The sequence below is a fragment of the Spermophilus citellus genome (assembly GCF_964194105.1).
Source record: "Spermophilus citellus genome assembly, chromosome: 5".
Taxonomy (NCBI): Eukaryota; Metazoa; Chordata; class Mammalia; order Rodentia; family Sciuridae; genus Spermophilus; species Spermophilus citellus.
In genome coordinates this window covers 128,350,681-128,371,404 of record NC_138186.1, presented here as the reverse complement: position 1 = coordinate 128,371,404, position 20,724 = coordinate 128,350,681, and the positions used below count along the sequence as shown (strand labels likewise).

The following is a 20,724-nucleotide window of genomic DNA, read 5'->3' as shown; positions in this document are numbered from 1 at the left end:
AAAAGGGAAGAAAAAATGTTTGAGAAAGAAAAAGTAACATTTCATATTTTACCACTAATGGAAATCTTCAGGTTTTGTATAGTTTTCTTTGTACAAAGTAACAATGGTACCATATAGAATTTTTACTAGGGATATTTTGTTTCAATATGCAAAACCATAAATAATCAGTCAAGGAAAGTTAGCTAACATCAGCCTACTGCCAAGAGAGCTAGTAGAATAAGCACTACATGGGTGGACTTGCTACAGTCTAACATTAAGATCTGACAGTCAGATTTAAAAATTTTTCAGTATTTTTGTTAATGTGTACTTAGCTGAAAATTAGATATTTACTCAAAATAGACTAAAGAAAATTATGATATGTCTGAAGGCTACAGGGGAATCTCATAGAAAGAAGTTCAATGTGAAAAGCCAAGTGTCAAAAGAACTAAAAAGATAGGAAATTTTCTAGTTCTCTTTCTTGATCCAGATGTCCTGTGTCTTTGTGTTCTATTTTTCTCTTTGTAGACTAATCATGTCTTCTCTCCTTTTGCTTATATTATTGAATTCACTTCCAAAGGCAATGTCACCTTCCTCAGGAGGCAAGCTTCAAGGTAAACCAAATTACTAAAAGGTAATTTGGTGATGGTTTGTTGTTTTGGTATCACAGATGTTTGCCTATGTCCAAACAAAGATGTATAAATTCAAGGTGTACAATTTTCTATATGTCAATTAGACCTCAATAACCTTTAAAAATAAGTAATTTGGTAAGCACAGAATCAGATTAATTTCATGAACACTGAATAATGAACTAGGTATGTCTATATAAACTTCCAACATCAGTCGCTTTGAAAATGTACCCCTCTCAGACCCCTTGTTGAAGTGGTAAGATTGGGATAGTGTGAGTGTATCATGTGATCCCTTGAGGGATGAAAATCACAAAGCCTTTTTCTTTCCTATGTTATTCTCCTCCTGATACAAATGGAGAATATTCATTTTATTGATATTTATCTTCGATCCATACTAGAGATGATGTTGGTCACTGTGGACACAAAAAAGAAATTCTTGTTCTTGAAGCTCATGTTTTATTTGTTTTGAAACATTAAATTATACTTACCAAATCATTCTATGTTTATTGAGATAATCATTGATACTATTTATTTTAGTGATTATTTTCCTCTTCCAAATTCACAAGAAACTTAGAAAGGTAAATGGAGAAATGGAACTGGCTTCATCTCTAACCACATTTCTTTATGATTTCTTAGGGTATTGGAACAGGAATCAAAATTCAAGGCCTTTCCAAGATAGAACATCCTTCTTCCATAAAAGTATCAAATGTCTAAATGTATAAAGGTAAGCCAAAATTAATCTTTCCTCTTCATTTTACTCCCCAGAAGATGGCAGGGATAATCTACTTTCCCAAACATAATTGCTATGGGTAAAAAACATAAATGAACTGCAATCTGCCTCTCAGGCCCAATACGTACTAGAAATCTAATAAAATAAAAATGGAAAACAAATAAAGGGGATCTGTACTGGAAAAAAAGGAACAAAGTTGTCATTAATGGCAGGTGATTTGGATTGATATATAATAGTAAATTTTGTGGATAAGTTATTAGAATTAAGGAGCAATGTTTTAAGTAATAAAGTTGATAAATTCAAAATGAGTATATGAAAAGCAATTGAAATTCTGTGATTTAGTAGTTGCAATGGTAATGACAAAAAATGTAAATAATTCATATCAATTAAGAGCATATTGAAGAGAAAAAATTAAAGTAGGCAAAAAAGAAAAAAGAGGAATAGCATAATACAGAGACAGGAAGTTATTACAACTACAAATTATTTTAGATGAATCTCACAGGTGTATATATATATAAGCAAATAGAGTAAGTCATAGTCAAAAAAAGTCAAGTAAAAATGGAAACACTAAACAATTTTTTTGGTTAGGAATAAAATCTTTGATGGTACAAAAATAAATAAAAGCAAGGTAATGATTATTATAAAAGTAGGAATGTAAAATATGTTTTGCTAGGAGAAATTCTGAACTTCTAGTTGACACTGAGTTTACATAAAGTGTTTTGAGAATTTCATCCTTGATAAATATACAGATTCTGGTCCCAAGGAGAATTATAAATTTTATGTGCAGTGTTTTTATATCCTCAACTTTAGGCCATTTTACAACTCAAAATTAATTTATAATGTTTATTTTTAAAGTAATACATGTATAATAATCCCTCAGTATCCATGAGGGATTGAACCCTGGCAGATGACAAAATCTGTGGATGCTTGCCCCTTATATAAAATGGCATAACATTTTCATATAACCTATGCATATTTCTCAATATACTTTAAATCATCTCTAGCTTGCGTGCAATACCAAATTCTATGTAACTGCTATGTAAATCATTGTTATATTGTATTGTTTAGGAAAGAATGACAATAAAAAATCTGTACATGTTTGGACACAATTTTTTTCCACAATATTTTCAGTCTATGGTTTGCTGAATCCATGGATGTGAAATTAATGAATTTAGAGGGCTGCTTATACACTTTATCTTTAAAAAAATTTTTTTAAAGTTATAGATGGGCACAATACCTTTATTTTGTTTATTTTATTTTTTTATGTGGTGCTGAGGATGGAACTCAGTGCCTCATGCATTCTAGGCAAGAGCTCTACCACTGAGCTATAACCCCAGCCCTACCTATACACTTTCAAAGGGCAAATAGTACAGGTTTCTAAATAACAAGCATTAATAAGCATTTATCCTTAGTCTATCTCTCCCTCTTCTTGAGATGTAAAAAATTTCAATGATTTTTCTTCTTTTATTTACATCTGTATTTTAAAATATTGCAATTATCTCCTATTTATTGTTTTTGTAAAATTTTAAGTATATACTGATTCCTAATATGTAAGATATAGCTCTATAAGATATAGCTCACATATATTCTATCCCCATTCTGCTTATATAACAGTTTTTAGTAAAATTAGTATCAATCACTCCTATTTTTGTGACATGGAAATATGATGTCTTGATCCAGAGTGGTATCACTGGATGTGGTAAGAAATGGACAGATTCTGGATATGCTTCCTTGACAATGGAGTTGGCAGGATTTCCTAATAGCTCAAGTATGGTATATGGCTGAATTAGAGGAGGCAAAACAAGCTCAAAATTTTAGCTGAGCAACTAGAACTCATTAACTCAGATTGGAAAGACTCAAAAAGAAAGAAGTGCCTGGGCTCGGTGGTGCATACCTGTAATCCCAGTGGCTCAGGAGGCTGAGGCAGGAGGATCAAGAGTTCAAAGCCAGACCCATCAAAAGCAAGGTGCTAGGCAACTTAGTGAGACCCTGTGTCTAACTGAAATACAAAACAGGGCTGGGAATGTGGCTCAGCAGTCAAGTGCCCCTGAGTTCAATTCCCAGTACCACCCCCCCACCCCCACCCCCCAAAAAAGAAAGAAGTGCAGTAGTAATTCAGAAGTTTGATTTGGAAATACTGAATAAATAAAAATTCTATTATGGGAACATCTGCCAAGCAGTTGTAAATGAGTATAGTTCCTGCGGGTGAAATGTTAGTGTTAGAAATGAAAGTTCTGAAGTCAATATTGTATGGTTGGTATTTTAAAGACATGGATCACTAAGTACTTCTAGCATATAATTATCTGAGTTTGGAGAGTTATATCTTCAGATTATTTCTGTCTTCCCAAACAAAAAGTTTCCTCTCAATGCAAATGAATTTATTTCAAAATCTAGGAGGGGCTGGAAATAGACTTTATAATTATTAGGAATTATTTATGTGGAGATTTACAGGAAGCACAAAGATATTACAGAATTTTAGCACTATATGACTTTGGATAAGAAATTACATTATTGTAATTACAAATTGTACTTACACATTTTTATTCTCTACTAACTTTTTCATATTGTGTAAAAACATTATAGATTTATTTAGAAGCAAGGATAAAATGTCCCACACTTTACCAATAAATTTTTAACAATGTGATAAAATTGTGTTTTCCTACAATCACAAAGAACCTAATGGATTAGAAGCTAGAAGGATGTTAATGTATATTTTTTATTTCTGTGGGAAAGGAAAGCTGGTGATCTATAGTGATTTAGTAAATGGCTTTTCCTCCCATTACGGAGTCCAGGTTTCCAATATCATTCCTTTCTTGGATGCCATACCACTATTTAACACAGCAGACAGAATTACTGTAAGATTTGCAATAAAACCATATCAGGTGTTTTCAAATGTAAAATTTGTTCCCTGGGGAAATAAGTTACTATGTAAGTGGAGTGAAATAAACATCTTTAATTACATGACATGAAAAACAATTCCTCTCACTACTTAGCTTTCCCTTGACATTTCAGTTAATCTGGGCCTTTTTCCTTATATATCAAAAAAGACTATGTTTGAGTATATTTGTGCTTTTAAAATGCCTGACTTTAGGACTTATCCTTACATACAATAAGAGGACATACAGTATTCTCCTTTCACTGTTTCTTGTTGTTAAATAATGCTTGCCCACACTCAGAACATATGAGGCATCCAATCAACTATCTTCATATACGTTATGGCTTGACTTTTTTTGTCTTTTTCCTGAACCTTGCTTCCTTGTCTAGGATAAAGTGAATCTCTGAGTAAAAGCCTCAACATTTTATAAAATTCTTTCTAGAATTTTCAGCCTATATCCTAGTAGGTAAGCCCTTACCTATATTCTCTGTACTTGAGCAAATCAAATTCTCTATTATGTTCTCTCATATTCTCTTTGTTCTTGGGGGTTTATGTCTTTTGTATTTATCATTTTAGTGGTGTTTTTGGATGAAGCAGAAATAAATGCATGTGTTCAAGCTATCACATTTAAAAGCTAAATATTTTGTCATAAAACCCAGTAAAATGCTTCTTATAGTTTTTTATAGTTATAACAAATATATATCATATGGGTGACCTTGTTTAATAGCAAAATAAGCTTTTTAAAGTGATAAAAAAGGCCTTGAAATTATTCATTGCTTATTGTTAGTAGTCTAATAGTAATTCTGATATTATAATTTTGTAATCTATCAGAATACTGTGAACGTTATTGGATTATATTAGTAATGCTTTATATCTGAATTGGAGAAAATATTACTTAGTTTTTACACATAGAAAAAACTTAAGTCACCAAATTATTTCTTCCATTAGAACTGCTTTTTAGTGCCTTGCTGTCTTTAAAATGTTTTATCCTAATGTTTATGGTTAGTATACACAGAGTATCTGGGAAAAGAAAGAATATGATGAGTTTTTATTATTGATACATATATGAATACATTTAAAAACATTACTAAAACATTAAATATTTCAAAACAGCAAGGCTATTTTTAATATATATCTCTCTTCTCTCTCTTTTTCTCTCTCTCCCTCTCTCATCTCCCAACTTGCCTAGAAAATAGACTTCAAAATTAGTAAAGGGGTAAATACAGCCTAGCTGGAGAATTTAGACTATTAAAAACTTTGCTTAGATGATATTAAGTATTATATACTAAGATTAAAGGAAAAATCAACAAACATACTATCATTATTAAGGCAAATATTGAAGAAATATTTAAGTGGAAGTACTGCCTAAACAAAGATTCTTAGAACTGGTGGCCATCATTTGAGGCCATATGCAGCATCTTGTCTAATTACCTGCATACACAGCTCCCTTTATGTGCTACGTGTTCCCCTTACCAGACTCTGAGCCACTGGGAACAACAGTCTTGTCTTACCATCTTCTTGCTCACAGTGCCCACCATAGCATATAGCAAAATGCCTAGCATACAGCAGATGCTTATATATGTTTGATAAATAGGTGCTATCAAGTAATTTGAGATGATCAGTGACTATGGAGGAATAAACAAAGTTCATTTGCTTCAATGCTGTTTCCTTTTCCTTTTTGAATCCAGTCTATGTACAGGATTCATAATTCTGTTCTGATCTCTGCTTACCTTTGTAGGGATCACTTAGATGATATTAAGTATTATATACTTAATATCAATATATGAAAATATATGAAATATATGAAAAATGTTCATCATCTCTAGCAATTAGAGAAATGAAAATCAAAACTACTCTAAGATTTCATCTCACTCCAGTCAGGATGGCAGCTATTAAGAATACAAACAACAATTAAGTGTTGATAAGGATGTGGGGAAAAAGGTACACTCATACATTGCTGGTGGGATTGCAAAATGGTGCAGCCAATATGGAAAGCAGTATGGAGATTCCTTGGAAAACAAAACTATTTGACCAAGCTATACCACTACTCAGTCTATACCCAAAGGATTTAAAAATAGCATACTACAGGGACACAGCCACATCAATTAATCTTTTAACAAAGTTGATGTTTTTTGTCAGACATTCCAATGTTTGCTTCTCAGCTAGTTTTGACCTTGGATGGAAAAGAGGAATGTTATTTATTGGGATGCTTTTACCCACTTCTAAACAAGTTTACTGTTGATAAAACAAAAGTACTAATATACATAATTAAAAAAATAGTGTGGTAGGGTTTATCACAAAAACCAAGGTCCTAGTCTTCATTACCCATCTCTCCCCATCCCAGTTTCTTCTCAGAGGCAACCCATATTAAAATGTTTTGTTTGGTAGTTTTTCATCAATTCAATATAATACAACTGTGTTTTATTTACAAGCCTATCAGCTTTAGAGATAATTCATTGACTTTTTTCCCTTTAATACATGAGGATTTAGTGTATTTATGTCATCCCTGTAGTGAGATTTTTGTAGTATACAAAATTATATACATGCACACACTACTATTACAATTATGGACAAAGAACTTTTAATGTGTGTGTGCATTGCTTTATACATAGTAATGCATTGCACATTATAGACACTTAAGAAATACTTATTGGAGGAATATAATTTATAATATATATATGAAAAAATATATATGTAATTTTATGTTCAAAATTTTCTACTTAAAATGTGAATATTTTCCCTGTTATCAGATACTCACAGGAACTTTAAACAATTCTTTTAAAATATAAATTTCAGCAGAGTGTATTTTGACATATCATACATACATGGAGTATAACTTCCCATTCTTGTGGTTGTACAGGATGTGGGATTACATTGGTCATGTATTCATATATGAACATAGGAAAGTTATGTCCAATTAATTCTACTGTCCTATTCCCATTCCCCCTCTCTTCCCTTCATTTCCCCTTTGTCTAATCCAATGAATTTCTATTCTTACCCTTCCCCTGCTTGTTATTTATTAACAGCTGCATATCAAAGAGAATATTTAGCCTTTGTTTTTTGGGATTGGCTTATTTCACTTGGCATAATAGTCTCCATTTCCATCCATTTAGTGGCAAATGCTATAATTTTCTTCCCTTTAGGGATGAGTAATATTTCCTTGTGCATATGTACCACATTTTCTTTATCCATTTATCTAATGAAGGGCATTCAGGCTGGTTCCTTAGCTTTGATATTGAGAATTGAAGTTCTATAAATATTGATGCTGATTTTAAGTCCTTTGGGTATATGCTGAGGAGTGGGATAACTGGGTCAAATGGTGGTTACATTCCAAGTTTTATGAGGGATCTCCATTTCCAGAGTGGTTGCAGCAATTTGCAGTCCCACCAGTAATGTATGAGTGAACATTTTCCCCCACATTTTTGCCAATATTTATTGTTACTAGTATTCTGGATAATTGCCATTCTCACTGGAGTGAGATGAAATCTCAGTATAGTTTTAATTTGCATTTCTGTAATTGATTTGATGTTGAAAATTTTTTTTTCATATATTTGTTGAGCAATCATATTTCTTCTGTGAAGTGTCCAGTTCCTTTGCCCATTTATTTACTGGAATACTTGTTTTTTTGATGTTGGTTTTTTGAGTTCTTTATATATTCTAGAGATTAATGTTCGATTTGAGGTGCAGGTGGCAAAGATTTTCTTCCATTCTGTGGGCTCTCTGCTCACATTGTTGTTTCCTTTGCTCTAAAGAAGCTTTTTAGTTAGATATCATCCCATTTGTTTATTCTTGACTTTACTTGTTGTGCTTTATAAGTCTTGTCGAGGAATTTGATTCCAAGCCAACATGATGGAGAGCTGAGCCTATTTTTTCTTCTAGTAGGTGTAAGGTCTTTGGTCTAATGCTTAGATCCTTGATCTACTTTGAGTTTTGTGCAGGGTGAGAGACAGGGGTTTAATTTCCTTTTGCTATGTATAGATTTTCAGTTTTCCTAGCACCATTTGTTGAAGAGGCTATCTTTTCTCCACTATATGTTTATAGAACCTTCCTCTAGTATGAGATAACTGTATTTATGTGTCTTCTATTTTGTACCATTGGTCTACATGTCTGTTTTGGTGATAATACCATGCTGTTTTTTATATCAGGGATCGAACTTAGGGGCACTCAACCACGGAGTCACATCCCCAGCCCTATTTTGCATTTTATTTAGAGACAGGGTCTCACTGAGTTGCTTAGCGCCTCATAGTTGCTGGCTTTGAGCTCACAATCCTCCTGTCTCAGCTTCCAGAGCTGCTGGGATTACAGGTGTGTGCTACCACACCCGACACCATGCTGTTTTTGTTACTATAGCTCTGTAGTATAATTTACAGTCTGATATTATGACGCTTCCTGCTTCACTTTTCTGGCTAAGAATTGCTTTGGCTATTCTAGGACTCCTATTATCACTGGAAAATTTTTAAGTGGTTGAAATTAATTGCATATGACTGTGCCATAATTTAACTTTCAACAAAATGTGACATATTTAGAAAGTTAATTTTCTAATGTTCCAAATAACCTGCCTGTAAACAATAAGTCATCAACTGCATCCCATATCTCTGATGCTTAGAGTAGATTTCAAACAATGGAATTACTGAACAAAAGTTTTTGATACATATTGCAAATTTCCTTTCTAGAAAGATTTTATTTTTATAAAAGTATAATTATTTCATTCCACATTATTTACCCCCCATAACTTGGTTAACTTTGAGATTTAATGTTTATCTTGCTTTAGTTTGAGTTTTTTGATTGCCAATGTGGCTAAAGATTTTTTACCTATGTCCATTACTCATTATGACAAAACATTTTTTCTGCTTACAATTGGATTGTATTACTAAATTTTTAATAATTCAGATAAATATTTCATAAATTCATTTAGTTCTCTGACTTATCATTATTAGTGATCATTATTTGGTGTTTTCACATAGGAAAATAATTTTAAGAATTAACAGGCTAAATAAATATTTACTGTTAATTTTTTTTTTTTTGGTACAGGGATTGAACCTAGGGGCACTCGACCACTGAGCCACATTCCAAGCCCTTTTTATTTTTTGAGGCAGGGTCTTGCAAAGTTGCTTAGGGCCTTGCTAAGTTGCTGAGACTGCCTTTGAACTTGTGATTCTTCTGCCTCTGCCTCCCCAGCCACTGGGATTACAGGAGTGTACCACCATGTCCAGCCTACAATGAAATAAATATTAGTTGCATGGCTCTTTGTGTTCATTTTAACTTTAACTGTATACTGTGGGTAATGTTTATAACACTTATTTGATCATTGTTTTAATCTTGTTCTTTTTTCCCATGATTTATCTCATTTACATTTTCCACTTGACTGTGATCTCTTCTGTGATTTAAAAAAATATATGTCTGTAGCAGTTTTGATGAAGAGAAGTAAAGAAAATAGCAAACCTTTTTCACTATTATAATAAGATATTAAGCTTTTGGATTATAACAATTTTCCACAGGGTAAAAGTTGATTGACTTAAGCTTGTCACCTGCTTGTATTTTGTGGCCTGGGGTTGACAATAGGAGGATCTTCTTATTGTAGCTTCAGAAATGAGACACACAATTGACTATTTCCATAAAACTTTTGATGGTGTAGGATTCTGGGCAGGAAAAAAAATCAAAATCAGTTATATTGTCTGTGCTGAAACATTATCAATGGAGCCACTGTGTGTGGGATAGTTTTATTTTTCTTATATAATGTACAATCTCAGTGTCTAATATCTAGGTAATTATGTTTCTGAGAATCAACTACTCAAAGGTTTCTTAAAAGTATTTCCCAACTGTTCATTAATACTTGGTCTATACAGAAAGTTTGTGAACCTTGAAATTTATTACTTTTGTCAAATTTGGCACCAATTGTATTTAAACTCTCAATAATATTTTATAAACAAAGCAATTATAAGTTATTTAAATTATTTTAAATAGTATTTGGTATACTAAAAATCTTCTCAGAAATATGCAATATTAGTTTATTTATTTATCTAGAAGTACTGAGGATTGAACCCAGGAATGCTCTACCACTAAGCTAAATCTTCTGCTCTTTTTATTTTTTATTGGGACTAGGTGTTGTTAAGTTACTCCAGGTTGGTCTCAAACTTGCAATCTTCCTGTCTCAGTCTCCTGAGTTGCTGGGATTATAGGCATGTATCACCATGCCCAGTCTGAAACATGTAATAGTTTTAATAGCCAAAAAGCATAAAAACCCAAATGTCTGCCAGTATGCAAATATACAAATAACTTGTGGTATATTCATACAATGGATACTATTAAGCAATACAACAGAAAGAACTATTGATACACAATATTATGTTTTGTCCTGCAAAATCTCCTGTGTCATTGCAGGAATGTTTGTGGTAAAATGATTGGATTGTGACATCTGTGATTTAATCAGTCCATCATAGTTTGAATTAACTGGGTGGTAATGTAGGCAGGCTGGCCATGGCTAGAGAAGGCAGGTAATGGGGGGATATGCCCAAGAAAGGTACACCTTCCCTGTGGCCCTGTCCCCATCCTGTGCTTCCTGGATGCCATATGCTGAGGAGGTTTCCTTCACCATATCATTATTCCATGATGTCCTACCTCATCTTGGGCCCAAAACAATGGACTTGACTGACCATGGGATAAACCTCTGGAACTGTGAGCCAAAATAAATTTCCCTTCTCTATGTTGTTCTTGTCAGATCTTTGGTTCATGACAGTGTCAAGTGGACACACACAACACAGATAAACCATATAATGATTATTTAAACAAAAGTAGCAATACAAAAGAGTACATACTATATGATTCCTTTTATACATATTAGAAAATGCAAAGTAACACAGTGACATAAGTAGACTAGTGGTTGACTGAGGCTAGGAAAAAGGAGGGATGAAAATGAATTATAATAGGATTACAAGAAACTTTTGGGGTGATCAGTATATCCATCACCTTGAATGAGGAATGCTTTTTTATGTGCATACATATTAAATTTACCAAATGAAACACTTTAAATATATTCGTATTACTTGTGATATAAAAGTATAAATAGTGCTATGCACAAATAAGTTGCAATTTGTTTTGTTTTGAATTTCAATATTTCTTTCTCATGGGATTATGTTTATTGAAAGAAATACTTTTTATTGACAGAAAAGTGATCTTTATAGCTGTACTGGTTGACCTTGTTTTTATTCCATTAGTTTAATATTTCTTGGTTCTAAACATGTCTATGAATATGAAATTATATGCTGATCACAAAAATCAAATAAATAAATATTATGAATAACCCATGAATTATGTAATTTATTATTTGTTTAAAATAATTTTTTCAAATGGGTAGTTATAGGTATGTGAGAAAAAAGATTAATATCAAAGGTGAAAGCTTATGACTCATGGACTGAATCTGGCTGTTGAAAGAGCAGAAAGAAAATTCAGTAATTAGTCAGCTGTGAGAGTTTAAATTTGAGTTCTAGTTCAGCTATGTTTATGGATGATCAATTTATTTACTTCTTTTTTTTTGTAGTACTGGGCACTGAATTCAGAGATACTCTACATTGAACCACATCTCCAGTTTTTTTTTTTTAATGGTTTTGTTTTGAGAAAGGGTCTCACTAAGTTGCTGAGGCTGTCTTTCAACTTGGGATCTTCCTCTCTCAGCCTCCCAAGCAATTAGGACTACAGGTATGTGCCACTTTGCCTAATTCATGAATTTATTTTCGTAGAATATGTGGTGCTATTTGCCACAATGGTGGTAACTGCAGAATGGCTCTCTCTAATCTTCAAATTTACTTTTTCACTGTGTCGAATCTGTTCTGTAAAGGATGGGGGTACTATCAATGACATTCCTTGTAGTTAATTCAGACTTCCTTGTGATTAGTTTTCTGGATGTAAATTTTGTTCTGCAAATTAAGCACAGATAGACAATTTGGAAGTTATAAACCTTAGTCTTTTCTTGGTCATGTACATGATGACAAACATGGACACAGAAATGGCACATTTTATGAAATAGCATGCCATACTCCTATCTTCAGCTTCCTGTTTTTGGAAACAATTTCAGGGGAGATCGTGGCCTTATTTTACTATCCAATAAATACCTTTATGGAATTTGATGGGTATGTGTGCTGATCATAAAAGCTTCCAGACTTAGGCTTCCTATCCCTGAATTTGGATATTGCCCCATGTTCTCAAATTCCATAGTTCTTCTGTAGCACAGAAATAGTATTTTTATTGGAGGGTCAGTTCTGAAGTGCTCTGAGACCCTTTCATAAGAGGTAAATAAATATCTTTTTTTGGCCTCTGAATTGTAACAGCAGCTTAGATTGTGATCTAAACTAATACAAGATATAAGTGAACTTGATATTTGAGACCAAGTCTGAAAATACATGTTATTCTATTACTATTAGTTTAATGAGATAGCATATACAATATGTCCATAGAAATAAGATCTAGAACAGCTCATCTAAAATTATATGAAAAGACTTCTAGTTGTGGGCTGATAACATGGCCTCAAATCAGAGAAATGTAAAGTACTTAAAAACTCTGTTTTTTAAAAATAAGGTTGTTTATATATAGTGTGCAGGATAACTCTTCACACTGGGTAACAAGTAACCTCACAGTTGCATAAGAATAAGAACATGGGCTGGGGATGTGGCTCAAGCAGCAGCGCGCTCGCCTGGAATGCGTGCGACCCGGGTTCGATCCTCAGCACCACATACAAACAAAGATGTTGTGTCCGCCGAAAACTAAAAAATAAATATTAAAAAAATTAAAAAAAAGAATAAGAACATAAGAGTGAGTGTATTATAGACTTATCTTCAGAACAATGATATAGTTGTCTTGCTGGCATTGTGATAAGAGCAGGATCAGGATTCAACATTATCTTAGAAGCTAATTCAGAAAACTGCTTTGGACAACAAGTTAGTTAGCATCAGTAAGTGAACCCTATACATAAGGAAAGGCAGGAATTCATAATCTTTTCTCAGACACTGGGACACTTTCAGAGCCCAGCACTTATATTTTGGGTAAATTGCCAAACTCTGTTAGACTTTCATAGGAATTTTTCATTAATAAGTCTTTGGTGTCTTAATCAAATAAGACTACCCCTCGGGAAAAAGCAAATGCCATTCTAAAATGGGACCACAAGGATAAAGAAGGCTTTAATTGCAGATGTTGGCAGTTTATATCCTCCTTAATTTCACTTTGATTTATTGCCTAGAAAGGAAAAAGAGCCAATTTCAACACTTGGAAAATTTGAAATGGTTCTCTTATTAGTTTGTGAAAGTTGTACCTGTGTAAGTTCTATGAAAATTCCAATTCAAAATTATAGAAATGGGCAACAATATTAATAATATCCAACAATTATTGAGCACTTCTCCCACAATCAAGGCCTTTGATAATATTTACATGTGATAGGTCACTGTATGTCTCAGAGTCCCAAGTACCATGGCAACAGCTATTTTCTTTTTAAATTAAAACATACACACACAAAACATATTTAGGTCATTGACCCTGATAACATGGCCGTATTTATTTGGAACAAAATCTACTGCCTTGGCAAAAGTCCACCATGTATAAAACAGAAGGAAGACCAGTGGTCTATGCCATGATAAGAAACATCCTATTATGAGCACCACATATTAGATATTGGAATAGTCTAATTGACCCAATCAGTTTCTGTTACAGATAGCATTCCTTTGGAAACAGACTCTGATGATCTTAGATTGTATGCAACATATTTACTGGGTGTACTCTTGGGAACAATATCAAAGAAGAGTCTGGGAAACTGATAAGGAAAACTTCAACTGTACTGCTTTGAAACCAAAGTTCAGCCGATCACAGCAGGACTTTTGATGCTGGAATGGTGCTCCAGTTGTCCCATGGATAGTATATTCAAAGACACATAAGAACACACATAACCTTCTTCGGAAAATAGTAAAGGCTTGGAGAGATTAAGAATTCTACTTACTTTAAATTCAAAATTGCTGTCTTCCTGTAGAATCAAAAATTAAAAAATTCTGCAATGACACTCAATATTCCTAATCTCTCTTTCGCTTAAACTTTATTTTTGCTGACACAAATATAGCTTCCTTTTGATACTATTTATCCTGTTTTATGTTTCTGTTTTTCTTACTTTTTCAGACTTTCAGAATTGTGAAAAAAAGCATAGTTGGCTATTTTAAATGTTAATCTGAGAGTTCTGGGCTTTTAAGTGGAGGGCTGAGATAAATTTATTAGTGCTCTCTTTTTTTTCTATAATGTTTCTTTGTATAATGTCATTTTTTTCTACTTTTCTTCTGCTTCTATTTTCTTAACTTCGTTTTATAAATTGGTCTTCTTTTTCCTCATTATTTCATCTTCCCGATTTTTAAAATTTAAATTCTCTTTTTCTAACCTTCAAATCACTGGAAATCTTGATTCATGGCTACTGAATCAAGTTTAACATCTTAAACTCCCTTTAGAAAAAGAAGATCGTAGAACACTTTGACTTATTCCACTTCCTATAGTTGTTTCCAGTATTTTAGTACTATGCATTTTGAACCTTCACAAATTAGAATAATTATTATTTTATGGATACCACATATTTGCCTAATGCCCCTCTCCTGTGCCATCCTTATTATATCTCAAATATTCTTTAAAGGTTATTTTCCTTCTTCCTAAGGCATATCCTTTAGCAATTCTCAATTTGAACAGTGTTATTCTCCCTTAGGAGGAAGCTTTCTGAAGTGTTCCTTATAAATGTTATCTCTTGGTGTCTCTCTAGAATCCAATTGTGTCCTACTACTTGCAGGATAAATTCCTGATACTTTAACTTGTCAAATATAACCCTTTCAGACGTGGACAATTTACTCCTGTAGCCTCAGTTCCTTTCTGACTCTATTATAATTCAGATACCTGAATATCACACACTCTGAGGCCACTCTACATTCCAAGTCCAATTTTTTCTCTCTTCCGTTCTTTCCTCAACTTCTTTACCGAGTTAAAACCTAATTCTGGGTTTCCACAGTAACTACATGGCGTTATTTCTACAGCATGACATCGACTTTTATTGTATGGCAATCCTTAATCTCTTCTGTTAAATTATGAAGGCGTCGTCTTCTCTGTATTTCCTAAACCACGTACTTTCGTAAGGGGTAGGAGCTCAACAGGTTTTAAGTGCTGTAATAAAACTGCACAGCAACATTTCAACACTATTCATTCCCTTTTCGACCTAAAATTTCCAGGCTACTTTCAGTTTCACTTCTATTATTTTTCTTTCACCGACCAAAAGCTCTTCTACTCTTTTTCCTCTCGCCCACGACGACCAGCTTACAGAGAAGACGCGCAGCCCAAATCAACCCTTCCTTCCCTACGTGCCCTTTCAGTCTTCAGGTAAACTCCTCACCAAGGAAGCTACGTCAACGACCTGACGTCACGCGCAGCGCTGGCGTTCCACCGTCAGGCCCTCCAGTGAGAGCCTGCTTGCGTGTCTTTGCTGCTGTTCTTTGGGGGAGGCTGAGCTCCGCTGGTACTGAAGCCTAGCCACAACGAGAGTCTGAGGAGGGCCGCGCAAACCCCAGCATCTGCAGAGTAAGGTGACTCGTACGGGACAATGCCTGGTGGAGGGACCACCCTCTTGTGCTCACCACGGTCTCCTAGGCAACGACGGTGCGCTAGGCCGGGATTGGGTGGGGGCGCGCGTGCGCCATGCATGTTTGCTTGAACCCGGAGTAATGAGAATGGACTTTTGATTCCTACAGAGGATGGCCTACTTCTCCTGCGAGGACGAGGCCATGCTGCAGGCGATGCTGAGGCAGTTGTTCCAGAGCGTGAAGGAGAAAATCACGGGCGCGCCCTCCCTGGAGTGCGCCGAGAAAATCCTCTTACGTCTGGAGGAAACTGATGAAAATTTTCACAAGTAAAATTGCTTTTAAGTTTTTAAGTAAATAAACCATTGATTGACCCGGAAAAGGTTACGATAAATAGTGAAAGAATATTCATTTGATTATAATTGTTAAAGTAGTTTTTACTTGACCGGTTGCCGAATTTATCATTTCTTATTTACTAATTTACTAAAACCTCTTCCTCCTCTATATTTTTAATGCCACAACCAACATATCCTAATTTTTCATTTTCTCTCCTGAGCCACACCGTAACATTAATTGAAAATTATCTTTATTCTTTTAAGAACAGTTCTATTTCAAGGGGTTCCTGTCACTATACTTAAAAGCAGTGATCCCCGAGATCCTTTTACCTTGCTGATCTGTTATTCCAGTGCTTTGACCTATTAACCACTCTGAGCACTGCAAGGGAATACTTACTGATGGAAGGTAGCTTTCTCTGGTATAGAAAGAGGAGGGCGCACATGGAAATGCTTGTGGTGCATGTCAGGATTAAAAATGCCATTGAAGAGGTAGAGGGCTCTGCCTTTGGAAGCAGTAGACAAAATTTGTGCATTTGCTGTAGGTCTTGAAGGACTTTTAAAAACTGAAAAGATTTTAAGATCTTGAACATTTTTAGAGATCTGTGTTTTCTCTCATAATTTCTGTTAAACCTCTCAATTTAAAAATCTGCCTCCAAGTGCCTTTGTTGTTGTTGTTATAAGTATTGTTTGGCAGTACTGGAGATTGAACCCAGGGCCGCATGCATGCTAGACAAGTGTTCTACTGAGTTATATCCTTAGTCGTCCCCCCCCCCCCCCCCCCCCCGCCTTTTTTCTTTTGAGACAGGGTCTTGCTAAATTGCCCAAGCTGGCCATGCATTTGTGATCCTCAGCTGCCTCAGCTTCCCTCAGCTTTAATTGGTTATCTCTTGATTAATAAATCAATGTAGACAATGGGATGTAGAAAAATTGGAACTCTCTCAAATACAAGTTGGGTTATTAATGTTTGTAAGTTAATGTAATGATATTTTACCTCACACAAATGCACGTCAGGCATTAAATTTTGGGTTTATTTCTGGTTTTGAGCTCACATGTATTTGTTTTAAAAATCCATGTTTTACTAAGTTAGTCTTTTCTAGGATGATATTATTGAAATTTGTTCATTTCAATAGATATTCAAGCTCATGTACATGAAGGTTTTCATCCATATGATGTTACCTTTTAATATTTCCAGTATATGTAGTTAATTCCCCTTTTAATTGTTTTTCATTGGTGCCTTTCCTCCTTTGCTCTTGATTTGTCATTCATAGTAGAGGTTTATTAATTTTGTAGTCTTCTCAAAGAATCAGCTTCCCTCTCCTATCGTGTGTTTATTTTTTGCTTTCCTAATTTTAGCTCTTCGTTTTTTTCTTGAGAAATCTTTTAACCTTTTATTGCAATGAATCCTTAGCTCATTAATTTGTAGTTTTGTTCTTTTTTTAGTGTAAACATTTAAGGCTACACACTTGCCTTTACATATTGCTTTAGCTGTATCAATTTTAAAATGTTTTTTTTTTTTTTCAAATTAGAATTGAATCATTGCAGGTGCTCTAAGAGGTCTAATGACTTTTGTAATTTACTTTTCTTCAACAGTTTGTTAGATTAAATAAATACTTTCTGAATGAAACAGTTAATAGTTAAGGGATTTATTTGTGGCATGCCTGAAAAGATCCAGGCAGACTCTAAATTATAGCTTGTTTGTAGTTTTAAAAGTAAAATTTATAAACTTAAAAGTAGATTGTGATATTAAAAGTAAAGATAGTAAAAATCAGAATGTGTTAATGGCGTTGGCCTGAGATCTGTGTCTTAGGAGGAAGGAACTTTCTTATGCAGGCAAAGAACAGAGGATGATGCCCTTGACCTCATTGTAGAATCTTACAATCTCAAAATTGGATGGCATCTTGTAGATCAGTTATTCCAGGGGCTTGTATTTCTATTTTTCTTTTCAAAAACCTAAGTCTACTTGAATGCTTAATGTCCTTGAGTCAAGGTATATCTTATTTTCAAGGTCATATGTCAGAATTTTTCTTTCCATCTCCACTATCAGAATATTGATTTCTTAAGTCCATGTGATGTCTTATTATTAGCCAGAAAAATAATCTCATTAAATAGGCTTATAGGGGAAGCTGAAATTTCTGGGCTTTTAGTATTTTTGTAATCAGATTGTTTTAAAGTTAATTGGGTCAACCAATGATGTAATTTCAGGTAGTATAACAAAATAGGAAAAATGCAGTAATTTGGGGAGAAACTAGTGCAGCCCTAGTTAGGATTTGTCTCAGGGGACTGCTAACCTAGCTCTGCTTTCTGTATTTTTTTCCTACTTGAACAATACACATTCTTTAAAAAATCCAAACTTTTCTTCTTTTCTTTTAAGAATGGCAGCAAATATTTGAGATCTGTGGGAGGGGAAAAAAAGTGAGTGCACTTTTTCTTTGTGTATGTATGTGTTGTGTCAATTTTTACACTCAGACTGGCCCCCTAAAAAACAAACAGCACTGGTTTGAAATCTGGATGCACCAGAATCACCTGGGGGCCACTTAAAACAAAACAAAACAAAACAACACTGACACTTGAGCATTATCACAAATGAATCAAAATCCCCTTGGGGTCTTGGCAAGAAAAGGGGAGTGAAAGAGCCTGGACTTTTTTTTTTTGTTTGTTTGTTTTGTTAAAAAAAAACCCTCTAGATATTTCTAATATTCAATCAGGATTGAGAGTACAGAGTTAGAGCATAGTTAATTTGCACTTCATTGAGAATAATGGTGCTTTGTTGTTTTTAAAAATACCTACACACTCTAATGATTCTAATAGTCCCTAATGCAGAGGATTACTTTTGTAGCCTTCTCATCTGATATAATTTTTGATTTGATTTGGGAGGAATACAATCATATTTATTGAATTGTGCTTTTTTTCTTTGTTTTACAGAAAAATTTGCCAACAACTTTTTAATTAGTGAACTTTATTGTGCTTAAGTGATAACTTCAAAAAAACCCTTTATACTTTAAATTACATACCTATGTAGAGAAATTATCAAGGATTATATGTGTGCTTCTATAGTTAATGCATTTCTAGTAACTATCATGAGTCAGAAACTTGTGCCTAAAATGTTGTAGGAGATGTGAAATACTCATTCCTTCTATTATATAGTCTTTGCTATCCTGATTATATATAAGATTGTCTTCTAATCCTGTGATTCCAAAATATGTTATAAGCATTCCCAATATCAGCATTGTAATTCACAACTTTCACTAATAAAACACCTTTTTAAAACATCATTAGTGATAATTTTTTATAGCTGTTTGAAATATACCTTTCTTGTTTAAACAGCTAGAAGAGTGATTCATGAAACAACCTTGTACTAATTAGATGATTTATGATCTTATGTTTAATAGTGATCTCTGTATCTGCATATTTTAATATCTATTTTCTGAACATGTCAGAAATTCATCATGGACAAATCTACATTAATAAGGTTAAAGAAGAAAGAATGGAAAATTAAATGTTATTTTACCCAACTTGGTGATCCTTTCCTAGATAAATATGAAAGATTTCATATTTATCATTTGAGAAAATGACCATGCACATTTCTGTGTATTTTAATTGAGCTTTTTCTGTTATGTGACATCCACATACCTTTTCTTATTAGCAAATAACTGTCCTCGTAGGTTTAAGAGTCCCTGTTTGAGGATTTTTTTCTTTTTCTTTTTTTTTATTTTATACTGTGGATTTGACTCAGGGCCTTCTGCTACTCCCAGGCCTGGAAGAATATTTAGAAAAACATATTTTGCATTGATTTAGCAATAGTGTCTTAGAAATCCCAATTTTATTTTTTTTCTCATTAAATTACTTTTAAAGTGACAAGGTTAATAAAACATTTTTAATATATTGGGTAAGAAAAAATGTCAAGGTATGAGAGAACTCTATGTAGTAAACAGATGTTTTTACATTAGAATTGTCATTATCACTAAGTATTGTGACTATAGTTTAGCAAGATTATATTTTTTACCTAAGTTTGTAAGATTGGTCAGTATACATTTTGGAACTTAAACCTGAGGTAAAATTGATTTAGAGATTTCTAGAAGTATAATAATATATTTATTATTATAATAAATATATATTACAGGTATAGTAATTTGTTTTTTCATTGTTTAGTTCTCATCCTTTAGGAAACTATAATAAACCCAGTTACTAGAAAAATTTAGAATGAGCAATGAACATGAATAGACTTCAATTAAAATAGAAATAAGTGGAGTGGTATTTATTATAGTCCAAGACAAAGCTTTATTATTCCTAGAGTATTTATAGTCCTGTGCTTTCTAGCACAATTAGATTGTGTTATGTCTGAAAATGTTAACACAAAAATGTCTGAAAGAAAATGGGCTGAATTGTAGCAGAATTTATACCAATTAAGCCTCATAAGGATATTCTAAAATATTTTATTAAATGTGATGTAGATTTTTGAGATCAGTTTATATTTCCTAAACAGGAAATTTAAACAGAGGAGATTGACCAGTATCTTTAGTGGTCAGGGTTTGGTAATGCTTTTTGAGTGAGGGTATTGGAAGGTCTAACTGGCATGTTTCAGGCCATATTCAGTCAGTTG

General features: G+C 33.5%; 1 protein-coding gene across 5 annotated transcripts in view; it reads left to right on the top strand.

The window, feature by feature from the left end:
- The first annotated feature begins 14,875 nt into the window (after window positions 1–14,875).
- The window catches only part of TBC1D32 (TBC1 domain family member 32), a 204,141-nt gene continuing 198,292 nt past the window's right edge, over window positions 14,876–20,724 (top strand). For 2 of the 5 annotated variants that reach the window (XM_081295924.1, XM_081295925.1), the window contains exons 1-2: window positions 14,876–15,868; window positions 15,961–16,118. In XM_081295924.1, the coding sequence (XP_081152050.1) occupies window positions 15,964–16,118 (155 nt within the window). In that variant the 5' untranslated portion in view covers window positions 14,876–15,868; window positions 15,961–15,963. The remainder of the gene's footprint in view (window positions 15,869–15,960; window positions 16,119–20,724) is intronic. The other 3 variants (XM_081295923.1, XM_081295922.1, XM_081295926.1) reach the window with 3 other exon arrangements.